General features: G+C 39.0%; 1 protein-coding gene across 3 annotated transcripts in view; it reads right to left on the minus strand.

The window, feature by feature from the left end:
* The window catches only part of NKAIN3 (sodium/potassium transporting ATPase interacting 3), a 735,379-nt gene that overhangs the window by 42,381 nt on the left and 665,650 nt on the right, over nt 1-27,348 (minus strand). For all 3 annotated transcript variants that reach the window (XM_019032975.4, XM_063709253.1, XM_055349332.2), the window contains exon 5: nt 20,848-20,908. In XM_019032975.4, coding sequence (XP_018888520.1) covers nt 20,848-20,908 — 61 coding nt within the window. The remainder of the gene's footprint in view (nt 1-20,847; nt 20,909-27,348) is intronic.

Here is a 27,348-nt window from a genome sequence, read left to right on the forward strand (position 1 = left end):
GTTCTTTGAGTTTTTTGTATTTGGATGTCTAGATCTATAGTAAGGCCAGAAAAGTTTTCCTCACTTATTCCCTCAAATATGTTTTCCAAACTTTTAGAATTCTCCTCTTCCCCAGGAACACCAATTATTCTTACGCTTGGCTGTTTAACATAATCCCAAACTTCTTAGAAGCTTTGCTCACTTTTTTCTGATTTTTTCTTTGTTTTTGTTAGATTGGATTAATGCAAAAACCTTGTTTTTGAGCTCTGAAGTTCTTTCTTCTACTTGTTTGATTTTATTGCTGAGATTTCCCAGTGTATTTTGCATTTCTCTAAGTGTGTCCTTCATTTCCAGAAATTGTGATTGTTTTAAAATTTATGCTTTCTATTTCTCTGGAGATTTTTCCATCCATATCCAGTAACATTGAAAAAATTTCTTTAAGTTGGACTTCACCTCTCTCTGATGCCTCCTTGAATAGCCTAATAATTGATCTTCTGAATTATTTTTCTGGCATACAGATATTTCTTGTTGGTTTCGGTCCATTGCTGGTGAGCTAGTGTGATCTTTTGGGGGTGTTAAAGAACCTTGTTTTGTCATATTACCAGAATTATTTTTCTGGTTCCTTCTCATTTGGGTAGACTATGTCAGAGGGAAGATCTGGGGCTCAAGGTCTGCTGTTCAGATTCTTTTGTTTCATGGGGTGCTGCCTTGATGTGGTGCTCTCCCTCCTTCCCCTAGGGGTGGGGCTTCCTAAGAGCCTGACTACAGTGATTGTTATTTCTCCTTGGGTCTACCCGTCCAGCAGAGCTACCGGGCTCTGGGCTGGTACCGGGGTGTGTCTGCCAAGAGTCCTATGGTGTGAACTGTCTTCAGGTCACTTAGCCATGGTTATTAGCAACTGCTCCAGTGAAGGTAGCAGGGGAGTGAAGTGGACTCTGTGTGAGACTTTGGTTATGGTTTTGTTTAGTGCACTGCTTTTCTTGAATGCTGGTTGTGCTGGCAGTAAAGTTGTCACATGGAAAGACTCAGGACCTCTGGTTAGCCAGGATGTTACAGGTGGTGAAATTAGCTGTTGTTTTCTCCTTTCTTGGGGCAGTGTTGTTCTTTTATGAGTTGTTCTTTTACAGTTTGAGTTGGTTAGCCTCCAGCCAGGAGGTGATGCTTTCAAGACCGCATCAGCTGTGGTAGTATAGGGAGGATACAAACTTCCCCTACGGTCACCTGGAGGAGCACTCAGCTTTCTCAAGTTGAGGGCAGGGCCATTAGAGCTCCCAAGATATTATGTCTTTTGTCTTTGGCTACCAGGGTGGGTAGAGAAAGACCGTTAGGTGGTGGCAGGGTTAGGCGTGTCTGAGCTCAGCCTCTCTTTGGACAGGCCTTTCTGTGGCTGCTGTGGGGTATGGAGTTGTGGTTATCAGGCCAAGGGAGTTATGTTCCCAGGGGAATTATGGCTGCCTCTGCTGTGTCATATAGGTTGCCAGGGTAGTGGGAGAAAGCCGGCAATGATAGGCTTCAGTCAGTTCTCATGGAGTCAGAAAGGCCAGTCTCACTCCCACTATGTCCCCGCCAATAGCACCAAATTTATTTCCACGCAACCAGTAAACAAGGCTGAGAACTTGCCCCAGGCTACAAGCCTCCCTGCTGAGAAAGCAAGCATGGCTTTCAGACTTCACCCCTCCCTGCCTGCTGAGGCTTCTGTGGTTGTATCTGTACTTCCCTTTTTCTCCCCCACTACAGATTCTGTCCAGAAAAATTCACATTATGTTTAAATTATTACAAAGTTTAGTAGGGAGTTTCTTTCTCCTCGTAGTTTTTCCCCAATTCCACTGGCAGCCCTCCCCAAGGTCCCCTGTGAAATAAAGTAAGAAATGGCTTCCCTGGTCTTCCTTGGGGGCCAGGAGTCCTTACAGAGCTCTTCCAGCTGCTGCTTCTGCTGTTATATTTCACTCAGCTCTCTAAGTTCATTTCAGCTCTAGGTAAGGTTAAATTCTTCTCCCGTGATCTGAATTTTCAAGTTTCCCAGTGAGGATGTGTGCTTGGAAACAGACATTCCCCCTCTCACACTTTGGGCACTCACAGTTTTCGGCTGTTTCACGGAGTATGCAGTGGCACGCCACTTCTTTCAAAGGCTCTACGAATTCTTTCAGTTTTCCTGATATGTTCCTGCAGTAGTTCTTGGAGCAAAAGTTCATGATGTGAGTCTCCACATGCTGTTCTGTCTATCTGAGTGGGAGCTGCAAGTTAGTTCTGTCTCCTATCTGCCATTTTCTTTGCAATGTGGTCAAGAACAGTTTTTTATGTGAAGGGTTTTTGGTCAACTGAATACACATATGGAGGAAATAAAGAATGTTGATTTCTACCTCACATGATATGTAAAAATCAATAGATCACAATGTAAGATGCTTAATATATAATATAATATGATATAATATAGAAGAATATCTTCATGGGACATAGTTTAGGCAAAGTCCTAAAAAGTATGAAAAAGTACTAACCACAGAATTTCTTACTTTAAGCTTAATAACTGAACTATACAAATTAAAAACTTTTGTTCACGAAAAGATAAGATTGAGAATGGAATTTCAATCTGCAAGAATTTTTTACTGCAGAAATATATAATGAGTTAAGAAAACATTTTAAACAGAATAAACATATGACATTAGGACAGAATTTTATGGGGGAAGTGGAATGTAGAAAATGTCCAAAAATAAGATGGAATGGTTTAAAATTGTAACTACTAAAGTTTGTTTAGGGACATTAAAGATGGATAATGATGAATATTAAATCACTATAGCATTTAGATTCCATGGGATAATTTCAGAACAGTAATGCTTTCATTTTTATTATTAAAAATTGTAGTGATTTTGTATGGTGTGAATTTATCTAAGCTGGAGTTATGTGTCCTGGAATTTCCTTCTGTATATGGTTCTGAGTTAGGGTTGGTTATATAGACATTTGTGAGATTATGGAAGACAAGTGAAACAGCAGTTCTGATGCTCAGGAAGTTGGTATGGAGTCCCAGGATCCACTGTAATTCACATGCGGAATGCTGACAGCTAAGAGCAGGACATGCCTGACAACTGAGACCGCAGTGGGAGTGGGTCACTTACACAGCTCAGTGGATGCCAACAGGAAAGATGGGAAAGGAAGCAGATGTCTACTCCCACTCCTCACAGCCCACACCACCACATCAACCCTGACTTCAGAATCAGTCCCTGTGCTTGCACTTGATGTAGCTGCGAAATCACGAAGATGGCCAAGTTCTTCTGCAAGCCACTACCATGAGGAAGAAGCATTAAGTCCAGTCTTTGGGAAATAGTGGTGGTTACATTTTTGCTTTTTAAAAATCATACCCACAACATCTGTCATGTCATATTCTCTTACATTTTATCAAGTCAGACTTTAACAATGGTGTATTCTTCTATTACATAATTTCATTGGATAGCCATATAGAATTTTGCAGCTATTAAAATGAAACGCAGTTTTTGTTTTTAAATTTTTTTGTTTTTAGATTTTTTTCAGTATTTGAACTGGATTCTGAAATTCTGTTATTCTAATGATAAGCTTCACATATTAAATAGTCTGTGCTGAGACAGCTGATTTGAGAGAAGATTATTGAGTGTGTTCTTTTACATGTGCCTCCTCATATCCACTTAAATTTTAGTGGGCTAATCCATTATTTTCTCTATATTGTGCCAGTACTTTATATTATCACTCAATATTTAAATATGAATATTCTGGTTTTAATCTAGTGAGTGACTAACATCTCTCTTTCTCTCTATGTATATCTATCTTTTTTAGCCTATTTATAAAGAACTTTATTGTTAACAAAATTCTGGAAAGAAAGGTACTACTGCATTTTGGAATGCATTTGGATTTTGGCACCCAAAATATCTGGATTAAATATTAATTGCAGTTCTTACATGCTACGTGAGTTGGGAAAAAAAAATCGTAGTTTACTCATCTGTAAAATGAGGACAATGGCTGCCTCACAGGGTGTCATTACCTTATACAAGGTAATGGCGATGGAGTGCCAGCACACAGAAAGCATGCAGTAAACAACAAGCTGTTGCTGACTTATTTAAACATTTATCTTATTTTGAGGATACACTCTCATTAACTGTTATTTCCAAAATTTCAAAGGCTCTGTCTAATGTAGGATTACATAATGATTTGTAAGAATTCCAACATTCTGTCCTTGCTGTCCCCCGAACAGAGTTGTGTCCCTGTGGAACTTTCACGAACTTGTGTTTGGTTGGATTTCTTCATATTTAAAATGAACAGCTAGTTTGGAAGGGAAAATTCATTAGTGTGCCGCATTTTGAGGAATAATGATTTTATCTTCTATGACTTGTTTTTATTCTGGAAAGGAAGCTTGTCTGCATAAAGGTCTCTTAGGAAAGAAAACTCCGTGGAGGCAGAATTTGTGAATTTGAGTGTCATGTGGAAGTGCTCTCCTTCCCTCTCTCCAGGGCTGCTGAATAGTCCATGGGCAGGTCAGTGCCTGGTGCTCAGGACAATCCTGCTCACCTTTCCTTTAGCTTTTGACTGGCATTGCTTTCATTTTCTACCCCGTTTTTTCCCCAGTAGCACAAACCATGAGAGAAGGTCTCTCTCCTGTCGTGTCATTTCAAGTCACTCCAGAGAGTCTTTGAAAATAATATCTCCTTTGAGTAAGGTGCTCAAAGTGGCTTTTTCCAATTGTTTTCAGTGTTATTCCTTTAGATTCACTGATACGCTTATTCTGGTTATTCTGTGAGGATCTCCTGGACTGTGCTTGCTTTAGTATTTGGTTTTTGATTCTTGAGTCAGGGAACCAGGCTGTAGAGTCCTTACAGGGGTGCATTTACTACTGCTGCAGCTTCTGTCATTGCTTTTTGTTGCAAGAGTTGTACTGTCTTAATAAAGATGTCTATAACACACCAGCTCTCACCATTCCAGCCCTCCCCTAACAGATAAAAACTTTATTGTGTTGATTTTCTCACATTTGGAAAAAATGAGTTATTTTTCTTACTTTAGTCTGCATTTTTTTTTTTAAGAGACAGGGTCCTGCTTTGTTGTCCAGGGTGGACTGCAGTGGCATCATCACAGCTCACTGCAGCCTTAATCTCCTAGGCCCAAGAGATCCTCCCACCTCAGCCTCCCAAGCAGCAAGCACCAGCACACCCTGCTACTTTTCTTTCTTTTCTTTTTTTTAGAGACAAGGTCTCACCATGTCGCCCAGACTGGTCTCAAGCTTCTGGCCTCAAGAGATCTTTCCACCTTGGCTTCCCAAACTGCTGGGATTACAGGTGCGTGTCACCACACAAGACTTTATCAGTATCTTTAATAGTACATTTTCTCTTATTTTAAGAGTCACTCAGCTCTTTTTAAAGACACACAAATTGTGCTCTCTTTCTCTATAGTAGATATGCCCTTAATCCTTCCTTAATCTTTGTCAAGAGCTCAGTAATTAGATGAAGTGGCTGCCTTGGCCTTACTGAAGGCCCTTTCAAAGTTTTTGTAATTTTTCAATTACTGTCTGTTCAGTTTCACTGGTGGCTGAGGCCTTTGTGTCAGTATTGTTGGGCTCATTTGGAGGAACCTTTTATTCAGGAGAAAATAAGATTGGAAAAAATTCTTGAAAACACCTACCTTTTCTATTTTTGGAGCTATTCAACATTTTTATTTGACTGTACTTCTGGCTTTTGCTCCAGATCTTTGGAATTAGATGTTTCTCATACTCAGTGCTGACAATTTTTTCCCATTTTAAAATTTTCTAATAGTGTATGATATTTACATAATGGGATAATGAATTTCTAAACTCTTTGGAGTCAATGAAGCAGAATAGAGTGGCTGAGAGAAAAAATCATGGTCCAAAAGGTATGAGGCTTAAAACAATCCTGAGAGTTTGCCTAAATAGTTTTAGACAAATTCTTTTCCTATGTAATACATTTTTTCTTAGTTATCCAGTTTTTTCCCGCAATATATTTTTTAATCATTCTTATTTAAGTCTAGCCAATGTTTTACTTTGCTCTTTAAATCAAGTAACAAATGCTTGCTGGCATTGAAGTCTCTTCATAATTCCTTTTTACTGTCCGCTTTCACAATTTTGGACATTTCCGTTTTGAAATACTTTCTTTTTTTATAGCTCCTATTATTACTTTTGTTTCTCTCTTTCCTAGGACAATCTCCATGAAAATGCCATTTGCTCACTGAGATCTCTTTCATAAATCCTTTTCCCTTTCTATGAATTACTGTTCAAAGAAAACTGAATTTGATCATATTCCCAAGATTAAATCCATTCACTGCTCCACATCATCCAGCAGAGCATCTGAAGTGGTGTGACCTGAGTGGGTACGGATGCGACAAGGTATCAATTCTCTCATTCCCTGGTGTGTGTGTGTGGGTGTGTGTGTGGGTGTTCATTGAGTGAGGCTTGGGGTAGTTAGCCTTCTAGGGCAGACATTTCTTCCTGGGAGATGGCTAGTTTATTTACCACTGGATGCCCATAAATGTTGGAATTCCCCAGCCGGGCGCTTGTAATCCCAGTGCTTTGGGAAGCTGAGGTGGGAGAATCACTTGAGCTCAGGAGTTCAAGGCTGCAGTGAGCTATGATTGTGCCACAGCACTCCAGCATTGGTGACAGAGAGAGACCCTGTCTCTAAAAAAACAAATTTAAAAAAGAGGCATTCTCCATGAGTGCCAAGTATGAAATAGGTTGAAAATCACTAGTGTAAAACGGAATCCAAGGTCCCTCAAGGACTGATTCACCATTCACTTTGTGAACCGAACGTACCCAGTAACTTATGACTTCCTGATTGATCCAGATTTTCCACAAATGTTCCTAAATATTTTATGGTGTTTCTGTGCTTTTATAGCTTATTTTCCCTGGTATCTAAAATGTCTTTCCTTTGTTCTCTTCCTGATGATGTGTATTTTGCACATGAGACCATACTATATGTTCTGAGCAGCCACATTTGATGCCTTGAGACACAGTTAGCCTCTGCTTATGTTTTCTGCACATCTGACTCACTTTACACAAACCAGTATCTGCATTTCACTCTTCTGTAATTATTTGCCTACCTCACTTCCTTATTAGAATGTAAGATCTTCTGGCAGATCGAGTTTTATTCATCTCTGTATCCTTGTGGCGTGGCCTAACTCACAGAAGTCTCCCAATAATTGCTTCTTGAATGAGTGAATCAATTAATAAGTGAAAAATTAGCTATTTAAGTTTGTTTATTTATGCTTGTTTTATTAGGACAATATTTTAAGGACTAAAAAATTATATTAATCATTACAGTGAATTCATGTTTGCAGGTTAAGTATTTAAGGGACTTAAAAGTCTAAAATTAAACAATAATATTTTGCCTCTGGTCTATAAATGCTTTTGAATACGAACAGTTTAGTGACCTCAGAACAAGAAAAGATATGAGAGAAATACAGCCAATCAAACATTTCAATGCGTACAGGAGTTAGCAGCCTACCTAAAATATGGAAAGAATACAGGATTCCATCAGGCAATATGATTAAAAGAAGCAAATGGAATGTCAACAAAGTGTCTGTCAAGCCATATGAAAAGATGTTAAAATGTTTTAAAGGGCTAACAATTATTAAACCAACCAAAATGAGACTCTTAGTAGGAGTAAAGTCTTCTGTATTCAAATCTAATGTCCTTTGAGTCCCGTAGTTGTGGGCTGCTAGATTATTTTATGGAATGAGATTTTCTTTTGTTCCAACAACCATTAAAGAAAAGCTCTTTAAATTCATTAGTGGTAAGCTATAGAATCTTCTTAGAATTTGGGTACCGCTTCCCAGCCGAAAATTCCTGAACATATAGAAACCTTAAGTTGTCTGAGATGCTTATTTATTGGAGAAATGTATTTCTAACACATGAAATTAACTATAGAGAAAACAAAGTAAGCTAATCCCATATAGTGTTAATACTATTTCAGAAAGTACAGGTTAGAATTGTATAATCATTGGGATAATCTATGTCTGCTTGGTATATAAAATCTTTTTAGTTCTTAAGATAATCAGATGGATTATATTAGATTTGTTAGATTAACCCACTGAAACCAATTCAAAATTTTAATTGAGTGATTGATTTTATACTTGTGATTTTAGGTTGAAAGACATGACAATATTTTATTAAATTTGTGTAATGTTAAAAAAACTTGAGATTTAATTTATGAATGAGCTTATTTTATTAGATTTATTAGATTTGCTGGATTAGCTTAAAAACCAGCGAATGTTTTGTTTATTGGGACAAATATATGAAGGACTTCCAAAAATGATAATTACAATGAATTCATGTTAAATGTTTAAGGGAATTTAAGTTATAAATGGAACAGATTATTTAAAGGAATGTAGACTATTGAATTTAGACAGATTGAATAGTAATTGAAGTTTCAGTGTGGTGCCTTACGCCTGTAATCCCAGCACTTTGGGAGGCCAATGTGGGCAGATCATGAGGTAAGGAGATTGAGATCATCCTGGCTAACATGGTGAAACCCCGTCTCTACTAAAAATACAAAAACAAAATTAGCTGGGCGTGGTGGCGGGCACCTGTAGTCCCAGCTACTCGGGAGGCTGAGGCAGGAGAATGGCATGAACCCAGGAGGCAGAGCTTGCAGAGAGCCGAGATCGCGCCACTGCACTCTAGCCTGGGTGACAGAGTGAGACTCCGTCTCAAAAAAAAAAAAAAGGATGAAATTCTGATACATGCTACAATATGGATGAAACTTGAAAACCTTATGGGACATTAAATAAACCATACACAAAAGAACAAATATTGTGTAATTCCATTTGCATGAGGTAATTAGAATAGACAGATGCACAGAGATAAAAAGTAGAATAGAGGGCAGGTCACAGTGACTCACGCCTGTAATCCCAGCACTTTGGGAGGCCGAGGCGGGTGGATCACCTGTGGTCAGGAGTTCGAGACCAGCCTGGCCAACATGGTGAAACCCCATCTCTACTAAAAATACAAAAATTAGCCGGGCATGGTGTCAGGCGCCTGTAATCCCAGCTACTCAGGAGGCTGAGGCAGGAGAATTGCTTGAACCGGAGTTGCAGTTAGCCAAGATCGCACCATCACACTCCAGCCTGGGGGACAAGAATGAGACTTTGTCTCCAAAAAAAAAAAAAAAAAAAAAAGGTAGAATGGAGGTTACTAGAGGCTGGAGGGAGGAGAGGATGAAAAGTTGAAAAAATGTTGTTGAAGGGGTACAGAGATACTGTTTAGGATGATGAAAAATTTCTGGAAATGATAGTAGTGATGGTCGCACAACACTGTGAATGTACCTAATGCCACTGAGTTGTACACTTAAAAATATTAAAATGGTTAATATTATGTTATGTATTTTAGCACAATGAAAAGAAGCTCTCCCCTAAAGTGATACTTAACACTTGCTAGATTTATAAGCAGAATACTTAAAGTTCTATGTAGCATCTAAAGCAGGGGTGTCTAATTTTTTGGCTTCCCTGGGCCACATTGGAAGAAGAATTGTCTTGGGCCACACATAAAATACGCTAACACTAACGATAGCTGATGAGCTAAAAGAAAAATCTCAAAACAATCTCATAAAGTTTTAAGAAAATTTACAAATTTGTGTTGGGCCACATTTAAAGTCACCCTGGGCTGCATGTGGCCCGTGGGCCGCGGGTTGGACAAGCTTGATTTAGAGCTTAAAAAAACAAAAAACCACAGTTTTTAAAAAATTTATTACTTTTAAAAACATTGCATAATGGTTTAAAACCCTGAGTAGATATTAATAGAATTTTCTGGGCAGAAAAGCCTCCCTCATGAAAATGTACAAAGTCCTAGAGAAACTTTGGTCTTCACCTGTTTCCCTGAAACTTTCTTGTCTCAGTTAGGAGGAAAACACAGTCAGTATGACACCTTGGCTTTGACTTTAGGACTAGTAACTAAGTGTTTGTTTTCCTTAAGTAAAAAAGAAACAGATTTAATTTACTTTTCCAAATAAACACATAGGTGAGTAAATAGACAATGAGGCAAATATAGAGCAAAGGAAAAGAAAATAAAACTTAAGCCCAACCTGTGATTTTTTTCTCACAACATACAAAAACACAGTATACTTTTTATCCTTTTCACAGAGCCCTCCCGCTCAATACGGGATTTACAATGAAGTCTCTGGGACAATCTGCCCTTTAATTCACTACTCTTTTGAGAGTCAGCAGGTCAGGGAAGCCCAGATCATCTCTTCGACCATTTGGTATGAAACTGCTTCTGAAGTCAAGCCCTTTGTTTTGGCTGGAAGCCTTTCCAGTAAGTGATTCCCTGCATGCTTACTGCTCCTTCTGCCAGGAATGCTCTCCTGGCCTTTGCCTCTTAGCTCCTTTTCATCCTCAGGTCTTAGCCTACATGTCCTCTTCTCAGAGAGAGCTTCCCAGGCATGCTGGAGGCACTTCTGTTTGCTGAATGCTTGATACGCTGGACTCCTGACTCTCCCTTGAATGACAGGAGAACTCCTGCCTGTTTCTACTCGGGGTCTCCCTGTCTGGGAGGGAACCTTTCTCTGACGGACTCTCTCAGGTGCTCCTCAGTGTCTTATGCCTCAAAGGCACTTATCACCTGCTTCTCAAATTATATGGTCAACCTTTCTCTGAGCAACACTCAACGACCCAGGCCCGTTTGATACTGTGGCTCCAGCATTTGAAACGTGCGGCTTCCAAAGCTTCAGTGCTGGTCTATGTCCAGCAGGAAGAAAGGATAAGAGCATGAAGAATCACACGTGGAAGTTATTTAGGGGCCAGGACTGGAACCCTAGTCTAGAATACAATCTCATGGGGCATCTAACTGCCTGGAGGCTGGGATAGATGGTACAGCTGTGTGCTTGGGAGGAGAACAAACAAACGGGCTTAGTGAAGAGCCAGCCAGTCTCTGACACAAGCTTGTACATAGCTGTCATGACATCGCTGAAGGTGGTATTAAATGAATAAGGGTTGGGAAACAGTAGGAGTTTTGTAGTTGATTGAACTGTGACAAAGAAAGATGTCTTCAGAAAATACCACTAACTTTAATATAGATTTTCTGTACTTACAATCAGTGAGAAAGAGAGAGAGGAAGGGAGAGAGAAAGAGAAAGATCTGTTTCCTTCTATGAGGAAAAATGTGGATAAAATGGAAACACTAGTTTGTTATAACTTAGATATAATTTATAATTAACTTACTTTATGTCTTATACAATTTAGAAGGAGAGATAAATGCTTTTACCAAATGTTCCCTATTTTTTTCATACTTGCATTCAAGTCATATGAATACTCCCTAATATCTCATTTAGGTGGCAGTTTCAAATATTGTTCCCAGAAAGAACACTAAATTATTATTTTTTTCTTAGTAAAGTACATAGTCTAGAGAACATGAAGATGAGTGTTCCATATATGCCCTTTATTGCTGGTTACTTGTATGATACTTCTTTTTAAGGTAGTGTAAAATCAGGTCTCCATTAAATCTTAAAAATTCGTCCAAGACTATAGCTCTTAAAAATATTATATGCCATTTTGTTATTTAAAAGGATAAACATCTCTTTTATTGTCTGGTCTTACTTTAAAAACATTTCTGTTTTATTGGCTGACCTTACTTAAAATGCCTTAGTATAACAGTGTGAATGTTAATATAAACTCTATAGTAGGAATGATTAGTTAATATTTTAAGGACATAATGACAGCTCATCACTCCAAAAGCAGCTTGAACAAGTTCTTCAAAATTGGTTACCTGTGTCTGCATCAGAAATCTGCTTAATCTGCGTAAGAATATTTAAAGTACCTTTAAAAATTGAGGCATAATAGATGTACATAGTTTTGGGGGCACATGTGATAATTTAATACATGCCTATAATTTGCAAAGATCAAATCAGTGTACTTGGGATATACATCACTTAAATATTTGTCTTTTCTTTATGGTAGAAACATTCAAAGTATTCTCATCCAGCTATTTCCCAAAGTGCAATAGATACTGTAAATTATAGTCACTCTACTATTGAACACTAGATATTAAAAATAATTTTTAATTGGCAAAATATGTGCTGTTCAAGAGATGCGATTTTCTGGAAATCCAGGGGAGAAAGTGTTCAAGGAAGGAGAAGTCAACAGCAGCCAAAGCTGTCAATCAATCTTGATAAGATCCAGGAGAACTTGACAATTAGGAAGTCCCTGCTGGCCTCTGAGACAGCATCTTCAGTGATAACTCAGGAGGCATGAGAGTGAGTGGGAGGGGGGTGAGGAAGGGAGTGCTGTCAGTCTCGGCCACTTTGCAGAGAAGCTGGGATGTGGAGGGAGGGAGTATGAGAGAAGCTGGGATGTGGAGGGAAGGAGTATGACAGACAGGAAAGTTAAATTCATGCCAGTTGGAGTCAAGGGTGATTTCTATTTTCTTTTTCTGGTTGATGTGACTTTATAAGCTGAAGGGAAAAGACCTAGTGGAGGAAGAAGCTGGGCAGAGGCAGTAAAGTTGGGGGAGGGGACAGAGAGAAAAAATAATTAAGAGAGCAAGGCCTGCTTAAATAGGTGGGTGGGATGGACATAGCAGCCACAAAAGCCACGGGACACAATGAAGACTGCTTTTTCTGTCAGGAAGATGATGATCACAGATGGATACAGACAGATCTGACAGATAGAGAGCCTGGGAACTTGAGGAAATCATTCCCACTGCTTTTATTTTTTTGTGTGACAGAGTCTCAGTGATGAAGTCTTAATGCTAAGGGTGCAGGGCAGAGGAGGAGAAAGCTGCTGGCGGTCACATTGCCTCTTCGGGCCTCAATTATTCATCCCCAAAATGAGGATAGAAACTCTAAGTTCTCTAAAATGAGGCTAGGGTGATCTGCGGCACTGACAGCTCAAATAATTCACTTTTAGGGGCCTTGGAGAAAGCACTGATGAAGAATGAGTGGGAGGCCCCTGGAGCGGGTTGGGCGGCTCACATGTGACGTTGTGAGTTTGCATCAGGGTATGTGCTCCTCTCTGCACCACTAAGCAGCTTAGGGACAGATGTGCAGAAGTGGAGGTTCAGTAAACCCACAGTGGGGCTGGCAGAGCCAGCTTTGTGAGACCATTGAGAAGGGGGGTTGCTGGGATTAGAATACTGAATTTAGATTTAAAAAGGAAACACAGAGGCCCTGGCAGGGTGCTGTCAACTGCTCTTCTGCTGGGCTCCTAAATTTTACCACTAATAACCAGGATAAAACTATTGCACAAGATCCTCATAAAATCCTTACAGTCCATTTTTTTCTTTGCTGTGCATCCAGGGTGTCACGAGGGTGTGATTTTTAAATTTGGTACTCTGCTCCCTCATTATCACATCTGCATCCCAAATCCCACATTTTCCACTCGGCACCATCTGGATGGCAGATTCTTCATTCTTCCTTCTCAAGTAAAGTGCTTGAGAAGTGCTGCACAGCCTGGCACTGTTGGTAATGGTGAGAACTGGAGAGCTCTGACCTGTCTAAAGCAGGGAGTGGAGAGATGTGATTCCTCCTTCTGAGCGGGCAGGCATTTGTGTAGAGGGCCTGTTTTAGTGCTGAGGCTGATGCATCAGACTTCGTTACTGTAACTCTGGAGCATAGAGGTCAGGGTGTTTTGAAACCACTCCTGATGTTGACCATTTGTAAATCAGTGAAGAAGGAAATGTGAAATGCCTGATCACACCTTGAAATCACCCCAACCCAAAAGCATCATCTGTAGAACTGCAGTGTCAGAGCTGTCAGTGACTTGCGGATCCCCAAAGAGGTGATGTGATTCAGTAATGGTCACAGAGCTAGATATTGGCAGTTAGGACCACCATCACTGAAGTCATTTCTAACATCTGGTTTCAAGTAGAAACATAGAAAATTAGAACCCCCTCTGGGGTGCAGGAGTTGTCTGCTTGCTGGTCTCAAGTTTTTGGCAAAACAAGCTACACCTTCTCTCCAGAAAATTTCCAGATAATGTAAGTGCATAATATAGGGCCATGCTTTTGCTCTGGAAAATTGATAAAAGATATAAGTGCACAAATACCTTATTATGAATTAATCATGTTTTTTTCTGTGGTACAGGGAATGGGAAGTTTAAATTTTCTTAGGGAGTGAGGAAAGAGATATGAGAGATAACGTAAAGCCAAGCATTTTCTCCACTATGTATTTTGTATAACAAATATGCACTGATTTCCTATGATGTTCCATACACTGAAGCAGGTTCTGAGATCCTAGGGTAGGTAAGACATGATCTCCACCTTTTATGAGTGGGGGATGCAATTAATTAAAAAGTAAGTTGAGTGCAGATTCAGAGACACACTCAGGGTCTACTGCGGCATGGAGAAGAGGGTGTTTGTGAGAAGAATGTTAAAGAACATGTAGGAGTTTTTAGTTATTTGAAGGGAGATGCTATGGTCTGAATGTTTATTACCCTCCCACCCCCACCAATTCATACGTTGAAACCTAATCCCCAGCGTGATGGTGTTAGTAGGTGAAGCCTTTGGGAAGTGATTAGGTCACTCATGAATGGGTTAGTGCCCTTATAAAAGAGACCTCAGAGAACTGTCTTGCTTGCTTGCCCATGTGGGAACACAGGAAGAAGACAGTCATTTATGAACAGAGAAGTGGGCCCTCACCAGACACCAAGTCTGCTGGTACCTTGATCTTAAACTTTTCACAACAGAACTCTGTGAAATAACTTCCTGTTATTATAAGCTACCCAGTCTATGGTATTCTGATATAGCAGCCCAGAAGAACTAAGACAGGAGGTGAAGATGTCTCATTTGATGATTAACTGGGTGTGGGCAATCAGGGAAGAGTCAGGGAATACAACGAATATGCCCAAGCTTTTCAGCTGATGTGAAGAGCTGTCATTTATATAAATGGAGATAGAGAAGAGAAAAGGAAGAACCTTCTCCCCGATCTCTGCCATTGGAAACCCTAATCATCTTACTGAGTCCATTTGTTCATACATTGACTCATTCATTTAATATTTATTCATTGAAAATTGTGTAGGGTTCCCTTTATGTTAGGAAATGGGGTCAGCCTTGGTGAATAATATGACTTTAAAAAATTACAGTTGTGTTAAATGTTGCCAAGGAAAAAGCACAGTGTGCAATGAAAGCATCTCACAATATATCATCCGTATCTTCAACTAACCCAGAGAGGGTGGGAGGAAAGTGGTTAAATTTCAGAAGAGACAGCTAAGCTGAAATCTGAAGGGTGTATATAAGTTAGTGGGTCAACAGAGGGAGGAGGCCTCTCTCAAAGGCCTGGGTATGAAAGCTCTTGGTGGATTCAGGAAAACAGATGTGGCTGGAGGTGGGGGAGGGAGGAGAGTAGGATATATCGCTGTAGATGATTCTTAGTCAGGCTGAATTATAATCAGGAATCCTGGCTTAAGGAGATAGGCAATCTTTTAGGCTCTACTTCACTGTGAGTTTAGTGGTAACCTTGGATCTGGTTCTGGTAAAGGGGCTTCTCTATCTTTCCCCTGTGGGGAATCTCCAGTTGGTTTGCTGGTTTGGGCATTTGAATGCTTATGATATTCTTGAGAGAGAGTCTGTCTCAGTAACCTATTTAAGGGATGGAATCTTGTCACTCAACCAGAGCACTGTAGCTGGGATCCTGTTCTGTGCTGCCTGAACTTCCTGTGTGTGGGGTGGCCGAGGTTACAACCCTGCTGGTCCCCACTCTTTGACAGTAACTCTGTCCCCTTCACCACATGTTGCAGATGAGTCGACTCCTAAATGCCTGCCTTACTCTGTGAGTGCATCCCTTTCAAGTAAGTCCCTGTTTTCTCAGCAGTGTCTTGTCCAGGAGTTTACAAAATTAAGCTCTTGTTCTGACGTGGTACAGTGGAGGTTTATTTTATCTCCCTATACCTTGATTTTCAAAATTACTAAAAATATATCTAATTGCATTAAAAATGTAGGACCTCCACTTGCCTCACATAAACATTTGCAAGTGCATCGGACATCTCACTAAATTCAAAATATAAAGCAGTATCAAACTTGAGAACATTGGAGTTTTAAAAATGACTGTAAAACTGAGTTGTTGGGCCCAGAAAATTTATTTAACACTATAAACTCAACAAATATTTCTTTTTCTTATTTTTTTTTTGAGACAGGGTCTCCCTCTGTCAGCCAGGCTGGAGTGCAGTGGCAGGATCTCAGCTCACTGAAACCTGGAACCTCCATCCCACCAACTCCCTCTTCCGATCCCAAGCTCATGTGATCCTCCCACCTGAGCCTCCCGAGTAGCTGGGACCACAGGCACACACCACCACACCCAGCTATGTTTTTTGTATTTTTGGTAGAGATGAGGTCTCACCGTGTTGCCCAGGCTGCCCTTGAATTGCTCAGCTCAAGTGATTTGCCTGCTTCAGCCTTGCAAAGTGCTGGGATTATAGGGTTGAGCCACCACACCCAGCCAACAAATATTTCTTTATTGAATTCTACATGCAAGGCATTTTTCTGAACTATAGGGTTACAGTGGGGAGCAAAACAAAGATTCTACCTTCATAGATCTTGCTAGTGGGAGGATTATCTAGTCATTGTGTAGCTATTTAGCAGAGCCATCTCAGCAAATTAGGAAAATGTTTCAGGATCTAAATCTGAGCTCTAGTGAGGCTGAAGGAGAGAGAATCAGCCTTTAGGACAGTTACATGCAACCAACTAGATAGTTACCAAAAAAAAAAAAAATATGCACTGTGAGAATCAGTAGATTCTTAATGGCTTATTAGGCAAATGTGGTGGCTCCTTTGAAATGTTCACTGTGACTTCAGGATCACCCTTACCAATATTGCACATTTTTCCATCTTTGACTCACAGCACTGTCCTCTCCTCTCACCTTCAAATGTTCATACAATGCTAGGGGCGCAAAACAATGGACTGGTTTTCTACTCTGAAGATCTTCCAGGCCTCTGCTTATTCCCTCCCCTGGTGTCTGGCCTTGTGGTCACCTTACTTCTCTGAGGCTTCCATACATTATAAGTTGGGAAAAGGAAATTCATAAATTAACATTCAAACTAGTCTTTTTTTTTTCCTACCATTCGCTTCTTTCATAAATTCTTAGGTGGAGATAGGATTTTAAAAAGTTTTCAGCTCACACCATTGCTATGGAAATATCACCTCATTTTCTTAGAAGGAGTTCATGGGCAGACAGGTAAATACATGAACATTAGCCAGCAGGAAGCTTCAAGGACAGTAGAGCGATGAAATGTTTTTCTGATAGTTGTGCTTCCTTCCAATAAAAAGTTCCTCAAAAGTATAATAGCAAGCATCAAATGTTTATATAAAGAACTATTTAGAGCTTTTTAATGTAAAATATTGAACCCACATCTGAGGGGTTCATTTCCTTTCAAAAACTGTTAGGGTTTTCAGTATACTTTTGTCTCTCATCATTCAACACATACAACCCAGACTAGCCTTTATGAGCCCAAATAAATGTGCCAGTTGCAATTTGCAGCCTAATATCAGAAGGAGTAGTGCTAGCAACAGACCCTCTGAAAAAGCCTGGCAGTATTGATACAGGTAAAATGCTATTTTTCACCTTATCTCCACACTTCTCTGAATTAAAAACATTATTTCTGGAAAGTCTAACAAGTAGTAACAAATCCTCAAGTTCATTTTCAGCAAATGATTCCCAAACAAGGTGTTGACAGATTTCTATCACTATGATTCCAGAGATTCTAGTCTCATGAAAGTGTTCATGGAGATTGATATATATTTACGTATATATATTTAAAAGCAATGAAAAATGGAAGGAAGAGATATAACTAGGCTTTTTCATTAGAATGAATGACGAGAAGCGCTGACCCCACCTAGCACTCTGCCTTTTGTGAGCTTTTTATTTCATTGTCTTTGACCTGCAATCATAATCTTTATAAGAAATAGTTAATAAAAGAGGCTGAGAGGTAACTAAGAAGACGAGTGGCTAGAAATAAGTGTTTCCTCAAGTATTTATTACCCTTCGGAAATGTCTGTCTGAAATGTTAGTCCCATATATCCACTTTAACAGTGCAGAGGAGGGAAGTGGTAGCTGTTATTAATTTTTAAGGCTGGCTGGCAGTTTTCAGCCCAAGAACAAGGCTTAACTTTGCATTTTGAATAATGCAGAAATTTTCATTAGTTAGAATAGAATCAAAATTATGAATGATGTATTGCCTGCCAAAAAACTGACATTATATTATATTTGCAGATCTCTTTTAGAATAAGCTTTCCAGAAGTGTACTTAGACAAATTGGAAAGATACCAGTATTGTTTACTTATTTTATGTGTAAGTTTTGGAAAAATAATTCAAAGGACATGTCTTCCTGACTGAGGGTTGGTAATGTCATATCCAAGGGGCAGTTCATTGTTGCACCTAAAAGCTAAGTGTTGGCACAAATAGTACTAGTGTATGAGATCATTGCAATTGGTTTCAGACATTACTTTTTGCTCACATCTGCCTTCTGAAGACCCTGGGACAACGTAATTACATCTGCACTTTTGTTTCCTACCTCTTTCAATAAAAAATATAAAATTACCCTCATTTGAGAACTATCAAATGTTTGTGACTGCTTTCCATTATCATCTCTCTTCCAGCAGATTATCATGTTAAGTTAGTCTTGGGCATATATACTTTGCTTTGAGCACCCAAGTTTCGTTTTGACTCTGAGTCAATTTGAATTGATGACAATACAAGTACTATATCCAGATGTCTCTTGGTAATGTCATGTATGGCCCTAATAACAAATGCTAGAATTAAACCACTAATAGAATAGTCTCCTAGCAGCTGCTTCAATCCCAGTTTGAAGGGCACTGAAATAGCTGATTCAGAGATTTCTATAGAGAAATTTAAGCTAATTAAAGACATCAAAGTCAATGGAACGACGATATCTGGCAGTGAACAATACAATTTATATACACTGAAAAGAAGGCTAATAGAAAGTTAACAAAAGTATCCATTTAGATGAGTCTTTTATTTTGCATGCCATTTTGCATTTCCCAGCTTTGCTTAAACCACAAGTCTCAAGGAAAAGACTGTTGTATATTTATTGCACTACATAATAAGACTATTGATTAATCTGCCTTTTCTCCCACTGTTAGGTACAACTGAGCACTGGTGTCTTTTGAGAGTCTTTGACCAGTTTAGTGAGGAGGAAAAAAAAGAGGACTGTTTGTTTTGGTTGTTGTTGTTGTTTGATAACTACTCAAAAGTAGGTATCTACTTTATAAGAGATTCAGCTGGGACTTATCAATTTATTAATTTTTTGACTTATTCAGCTCAAATTCCAATAACTTTCAGGTTGAAATTCCAGTTAATATTGTTCATGCTCAACCAACTGTTTTTGGCTGTGCAGCCTGTCTTAGCTCTGTGTTGGAAGCATGCTGCTAACCTTCTGTATATTAACTCCATCAGGTTGTAGAACTACTAATAAAACTCCTAAAAATAGAGATTTGAAGTTAATCTCAAAATGAAAAGTGTTGTCATTAGAACTGCACTTGTCAAGTGACAGAAACTTTTTGACTTATCTAGCATTAAAAAAAAAAACAACTCTGAGTAAGCATTAAACACATGATGCAATTTGTCTGCATGCTTTCACTGCCTGATACTTTTAATCTCAGGGTCTGAGGTTTGGCCAAATAAATTGAGACAAGACCCCATCAGACTCTGGATTCCAACTCATATATCATGCACCACTCATCTGTTTGATGGGAAGCATTTATCAGACCCCTTTGAGGTTGTGTTCTGGAAGGAAGTTACAATGGCTAGCTACTTTGCTTCATTTCGTTACAAATTCAAACAATGACTGCAATACAATCTCTGGTTTGGTTAGGTGTGATTTCTTTATCCAAAATAATTTATTTTTTGAAAGTAAATTAAAATTTTGAAAGTAAATTAAAATTTTGAAAGTAGGCTGGGCATGGTGGCTGACGCCTGTAATCCCAGCACTTTGGGAGGCCAAGGCGGGTGGATCACGAGGTCAGGAGATCGAGACCATCCTGGCTAACACGGTGAAACCCCTTCTCTACTAAAAATACAAAAAAATTAGCGGGACATGGTGGCGAGTGCCTGTAGTTCCAGCCATTCAGGAGGCTGAGGCAGGAGAATGGTGTGAACCCGGGAGGCGGAGCTTGCAGTGAGCCGAGATCACGCCACTGCACTCCAGCCTGGGCGACAGAGGGAGACTCTGTCTCAAAAAAAAAAAAAAAAAAAAAATTTTGAAAGTAAATAAAAAAATGTGAGTCCCTAACAGAGTTGTGCCAAGAAGTGTCTTATACATCAGCAGGTACTCAATGAAGGTCATTTGTTGACCTATGGTGCTAAAGCTCTATCATATAACTTCAGGTCATAATATTAATAAATGTTTTTCCTTTGGGTGTTCTGTTAAAACATGATTTAGCTTTTAAGCATCCCATTAACTTTTTTTTAGCCCCTCGTAAATTTTTTTTTTTTTTGCATCTCATCTGGAAGGTTGTAAATTTTAGTTTTTCTCATTGCAGTTTATATGGTTTATATACATATAGATCTTTCTGTAATGTATTATTGTACTGATATCATTACTGTTACTCAGACTTCAAAATTCTGCCACCAACATGCCTAAAATTGGTAATAGGTAAAACAACCGCTGACTGTCTACTCGGCATAATGGTTAGGTGTGTGATGAAAAGTTGCTAATATATGATATGACAGCAGTCCTTGTCCTTCTGAGTCTCTGCACGTGCTCTCACAAATTGAGTGTTTCTATATGTAGCGTCACCTTATTTGTGTGCAATTCAGTCTGTCAACTTTTGACTGTAACTTTAGTATGCTGAGTTCAATCATTTTAGACTCCAAATATAAAAGATTTCATAGCCCTGTAATGATTAGTTTTGGAAGCGGTATCTCATTCAAAAGGAACCCACAGGGAGAGAGAAAACAGTACTTACATGTGTCTTCTTCTTCCATGGAAATACTGATCACATAACAGGCATACACAAAACCCACCAACTGCAAAAGGGAAAAAATGTGTACCTTAAGAATCTATGCCAAGTTTCCATACTTAAAGAGCCAATATAATCTAATAAAGATAAATATTTATGAGCAACTTTTAAGAGTTTGCGGTGGAAGAAACTCTTTTAAAATGATAGCTGTGATTTTAAAAGAGCCTTTTCATTTCTATGTAGCCTTAATAGCTTTCTAAAAAGTACACAGAAATGGGGGAAGAAACCAGTTTCTAGATATTTCACTTAGATTTTGATTTGGGACTTACAGTTCCTGTATTTTATAATCAGCAAAGATTATTAAGAAATCCATTTTAAAGTTTTGATTTTTTTCTGATGATTGAGCATTTTGTACTAGCACTAATTATAACTATTTTAATGTTTAAAAGCTACAGAAGGAATAAAAACATGTTGCTTATAAATTAAATACCAATCATCTACTTAATTATTTAAAATGCTCTGGGCATGTAAATCATATTTGGATACTAAATTGCTTTGTTAATCATACCACAAGAAAACACATTAACTTGCTGGTGATTCAGTAGTGATAAAATAAAACAGAAGAGATGATTTGTACTTTGGATACTAGTAATTCAGAGAATAAATGCAGGAGTAGAATTTAACCTCTGCATTTATGATGCTAAGAGGACGATTTTTATTCCGTGGAGCCAAAGACACTGCAATTCCTAGAGGACAAAATTGTCTATGAATCTAGTCCAGTCTAAAAATACTTACTATAAGCACTTCAATAGGTATGAAAAATAGATACTTGATAGCTGCTATAGTTTATCTTCTTGTCTTTGTTAACGTTTGTTTCCACCCTTTACCCCCATTATAAAATAATACTGGGAAACCAAACTTTTTCTGATAGTCCTGGTGTCAAAGGCTAAAGTTTCCAATGCAGAGAACAAGATATCTGGGGCTTTTGACTGCCCATGTGAATTAGGACCCTGAGCTTGTAATCCATCTGTGGACTGTCTGGACAAAGGCCAAGAAGCCCTGAGAGGGTGAGAGGTTAGGGAAAAGTTTAGGGTGAGGTCTTAGGAGAAGGACTTACAGAGAAATCTGCCAGGGTGTTGATAGTTCCTCCCACCCAGCGGGCACCTCCTCTCACCTCAAGCCAGGTGAGGGGGTGCTGCGAAAGCACTTGGGGAGCTTAACATCTCTTACATTTTGGGAAACATGGGGGCTTGGCACCCAACTCACACTTGGAAGAGTCAGAAGGCAAGAGGCTGTGTCTAGAGGGGCTTTTGGTTGCAGTGTGTGGAGACAGGACTGGGCAGAATTGGCAGGGCAGGATGTGTGTGTGTGCCCTTAGCCTGGGGGTAAGGCCTCTGGAGAGATCTTCCTGTGCTGTTCTGGAGTAGGAGCCATCCCAGAGGACTTCGTGGTAGGGCAGGTGACCTCAGAAGAAGGATGGTGGTACTTTGGCTATAGAAGGCAAGTAGGGGTGCAAAGTGGCAAACCAGGGAGGCTGATCAACCGAGAAACAGGTAGGGATCCTAAAGGGCGGTGGGGTGGGATTCTGAAGAACCCCTAAAAGCACCCCACAAGAAGAAGCATGAGTGTGTGGGAGCTGTCACACTCAGAGAGTATCCCTGCCAGATTACAATGGAACCCGTCATGCTAACACCTTGTTCCCTCCTTTTCTCCCATCATTTCTCCTTCTACTTCATCCCCACGATAACGCAGAGGAACAGTGAGAGAAGTGGGGTGAGAAGAGGAGGAAGCAGTGCTGTGTTCCTTCCTCTCTGCAAATCTGCAAGTTGAAATCAGGCCCAAGCTGAGCGGGAGAGTTTTTAAGTGGATGAGAATTTGCAGTAACCTGGACTAGATATTTAATATCTCTGAGGAGCTAAAAGAGCTATAAATTCTGCTTGAAATATGATCCAAAGGGTGAGATGAACAAAGCCGTAATGTGTACTTGAAGTGACAGTGAGAGAACAAACAAAATTGCCTTTCAACTGTATTCTACCAACCCATTCAGTAAACCAGTTACATACACAAGAAAGAAATGGTCCCTAATCCCGTCACTAATAACTTTACAATAGATTTCTTTCCAATCTTTCTCTCTTGCAGTTGCTATATATCACTTATACTCTTATGACCCAAGTTAATACTCTTCATAAGCTTAATTATTAATGACTACATAAATTTGTATTATTTAAATATACTGCTATGTATTAAAGTAATCTTCTACTATTGAAAGTTGTTTTCAAGTTATAAATAATATTGTGAAAAATATTAATGCTTTTCCTGAATTTTTGATGATCTGATTCCCAGAGGTAAAATTATTATTTCAGAAGTGCCAGTGAATATTTTTATGACTATTTTTTACATATTATTGGTTTTTGGAAAGTTTGTATCTATCCTATCACAGCAGTGACTGACAATGCTTGCTTTTCCACACCATAGGATAGTTCCACTTAAAGATACATGCTAAGAAAATAAACAAAATGGCATCTCTTCATTTATTTATTTTTGCAATAGTTCTTTTTCATCTGATGTATTTTCATATTTTATTAGCCATTTATGTTTTTTATTTTGTGAATTACCTCAGAGGTTTTTTGCTCATTTATTAACTTGATCTTGCTTTCATTAATTTATATGAGGTCTTATGGGGGAAAAAGCCTTTGCTGTATTTGTTGCAAATTTTTGTTTCTTTATGTTGGCCTGTGATAGTGATGGTTTCATAATGTCGGGACATTTTCTTACTAAACCATATGTTAGAAGGCTTTCGCCAGCAAACAACTTTCTAGTTCTTGGTGGGTTCTCCCTTAGGGGTGTGTGTGTATATGTGTGTACCTGCAAGCATGCATACGTGTAAATCAAGAACTCTCTTGCATTAGTTTTCGGTTGCTGCTGTAAGAGATTGCTGCAAACTTAGTGACTTAAAACAACACAAATCTTACAGTTCTGAAGGCCAGGTGTCTGAAATGGGCCTTACGAGGCTAAAATCAAGGTGTCAGCAGGGCTGTACTCCTGGAAGATCTGGCAAACTCTGTTTCCTTGCCTTTTTCAGCTACTAGAGGAGGCCTGTGTTCCTTAGCTGCTGATTCTGTCTCAGGCTGCCATCTCCCTGGTCCTTCCTCCCCTGCCTTCTTGTCCTACTGTTAAGGATGCTGGACACACCTGGACAACTTAGGACAATCCCTCCATGTTAAGGTCACATGATTATCAATCAATTTTATCTGCAACCTTTATTCATTCTCATTTGCCATGTGCAATGATTTATTCACAGGTTCCAGAGATGAGGACGTGGAAATCTTTAGGGAACTGTTATTCTGCCTCTCACATCTGTGAACTCATATTTAGACTCGCAGCAGGTTCTGCACAATTTAGGCCACAGTGGAGATGGAGAAATGACACTGAGAAAATTGCTTAAGTCTTACACAGGAACAGAAAACCAAACATCTCATGTTCTCACTCATAAGTGGGAGCTGAATAATGGGAACACATGGACATAGGGAGGGCAACATCACACACCAGGGCCTGTGGGGGGCAAGGAGAGGGAGAGCATTAGGACAAATACCTAATGCATGCGGGGCTTAAAACCTAAATGACAGGTTGATGGGTGCAGCAAGCCACCATGGCACACGCATACCTATGTAACAAACCTGCATGTTCTGCACATGTATCCCAGAACTTTAAGTATAATAGCAAAAAAAAAAAAAAAAAAAAAAAGATTACAGTAACTGCTCAAAAAACTTAAAAAAAGAAAATTACTTGTTTTAATGTATGAAGTATGATTATGACATCCTAATTTTAAAAAATGATGAGAGGAATATTTGACAAGTCACAGTTCATAGCAATCCATTCTTGTCAGCAAATGCCATCTTTTGATATTGGGGAGAAAACTACGATCATCAATTTGGTGTTTGTACATCTAGTCCATGTTTTATCCTATCTACAAATATATATCCTAAAAGCAGAACATAATTATTTTATTTATTTATTTAACTTTTATTTTAGGTTTGGGGGTACATGTGAAGGTTTGTTACATAGGCAAACACGTGCCAGGGGTTCGTTGTACAGATTATTTCATCACACAGGTATTAAGTCCAGTACCCAATAGTTATCTTTTCTGCTCCTCTTCTTTCTCCCATCCTCCACCCTCAAGTACGCCCCAGTGTCTATTGTTTCTTTCTTTGTGTTCATAAGTTCTTATCATTTAGCTCTCATTTATAAGTGAGAACATGTGATATTTGGTTTCCTGTTCCTGCATTAGTTTGCTAAGGAAAATAGCCTCCAGCTCCATCCATTTTCCCACAAAAGATACGATTTCATTATTTTTTATGGTTGCATAGTATTCCATGGAGTATATGTACCACAATTTCTTTATCCAGTCTATCATTGATGGGCATTTGGGTTGATTCCGTGTTTTTACTATTGAGAATAGTGCAGCAATAAACATAGGCATGCATGTCTCTTTATAATAGAGTGATTTATATTCCTTTGGGTATATACCCAGTAACAGGATTGCTGGGTTTCATGGTAGTTCTGCTTTTTGCTCTTTGAGGAATTGCCACGCTGATTTTCATGATGGTTGACCTAATTTACTCTCCCACTAAAAGTGTATAAGCAGATCGTAATTATTTTAAATAGCACATTTCAAACAGTTTTCTTGACAATTTCAAATTCTGGGGGTATTGTCTTTTCACTTTGATTAGATCATTGTTGTTTTTATTTTGCATTGTACTTGACAGGGAGCTTGTACTAAGAGGAGGACACCTGTCAACTCTGCTATTAAAATAATTCATTTGTGTCCAGAATTAGTTTTATCTTTAATGCATGGATTCTTCCAAGATAACGTCTTTGCCACTTGAAATTTTGTGAACAGTAGTTTTCTTAAAAACAGATAATATAATCTGTAAATCTACTAAATCCTGCACAGAGATTGTAATTCATCTCAATACACCCAACACGATCGTCACTGCTAACTGCATTATAGTATGGAGTTTTGCTCCACACAGGTTGCTGCTAGCATAGTCACGCATTGCATAACATTTCCATCAGTGATGAACCACATAAATAATGGTGGTCTTATGAAATTATAATGGGGCTGAAAATTCCTATTGACATTGTAGCTGTTGTGACATCAGAGCACATGCAACACTCACATATTTGTGCTAATGCTGTTGTAAACAAACCTACTGTGCTGCCAATTATATAAAAGTAGAGCAAACACAAATACATATAGTATATAATACTTGATATTGATAGTAAACAATGATGCTACTGGTTTATGTATTTATACTATACTTCTTACTGTAGAGTGTAGTCCTTCTAGCTAAAAAAAAAAATGTTCAATGCAAAACAGCCTCAGGCAGTTCCTTCAGAAGGTGTTTCAGAAGGCATTGTTATCATAGGAGATCATAGGAGATGACAGCTCCATGCCTCTTATTGCCCCTGAAACACCTTCCCGTGAAAGAGGATGTGGAGGGAGAAGACAGTGATATTGATGATACTGACCCCAGTGACATTGATGATTAGGCTGAGGCTAATGTGTGTGTTTGGATCTCAGTTTTTTCTTTCCCTTTTTTTTTTTTGAGACAGAGTTTTGCTCTTGTTGCCCAGGCTGGAGTGCAATAGTGCAGTCTCAGCTTACCAGAACCTCTGCCTCCTGGGTTCAGGGGATTCTCCTGCCTCAGCCTCCCGAGTCCCTGGGATTACAGGCATGCACCACCATGCCCGGCGAATTGTGTATTTTTAGTAGAGACGGGGTTTCTCTATGTTGGTCAGGCTGATCTCGAACTCCCGACCTCAGGTGATCCGTCCTCCTCGGCCTCCCAAAGTGCTGGGATTAGAGGCGTGAGCCACTGCATCCAGCTGGATCTTAGTTTTTAACAAAGAAGTTTAAAAAGTTAAAAAAAAAATTAATAGAAAAGGGCTTATAAATAAGGATGTAAAGAAAAAATATTTTTGTACAGCTGCAGAAGGTCAATGTGTTTGTGTTACAAGCTAAGTGATATTTTAAGAGTCAAAAGATTCTTTAAAAGGTTTATAAAGTAAAAATGTTACAGTAAGCTAAAATGAATTTATTATTGAAGAAAGCAAATTTAAAAATTAAATGTAGTATAGCCTAAGTGTACAGTGTTTATAGTCTACAGCAGTGTGGAGTAACGTCCTAGGCCTTCACATTCACCCATTGCTCCCTCTCTGACTTACCGAGAGCAACTTCCAGTCCTGCAAGCTCCATTTATGGTAAGCGCTTATCAATATACAGGCTTATTAACTTTTACGTGTTATACCATATTTTTACTGTACTTCTTCTATATTTAGATATATTTAGATACATAAATATTTACCATTGTGTTACAATTGCCTATAGTATTCAGTACAGTAACAGTGCTATAGAGGTTTGTAGCCTAGGTGTGTAGTCAGCTACACCACCTAGGTCTGTGTAAGTAAACTCTATGATGTTCACACAATGATGAAATCGCCTAA

This window comes from Gorilla gorilla, chromosome 7, assembly GCF_029281585.2.
Source record: "Gorilla gorilla gorilla isolate KB3781 chromosome 7, NHGRI_mGorGor1-v2.1_pri, whole genome shotgun sequence".
NCBI lineage: Eukaryota > Metazoa > Chordata > Mammalia > Primates > Hominidae > Gorilla > Gorilla gorilla.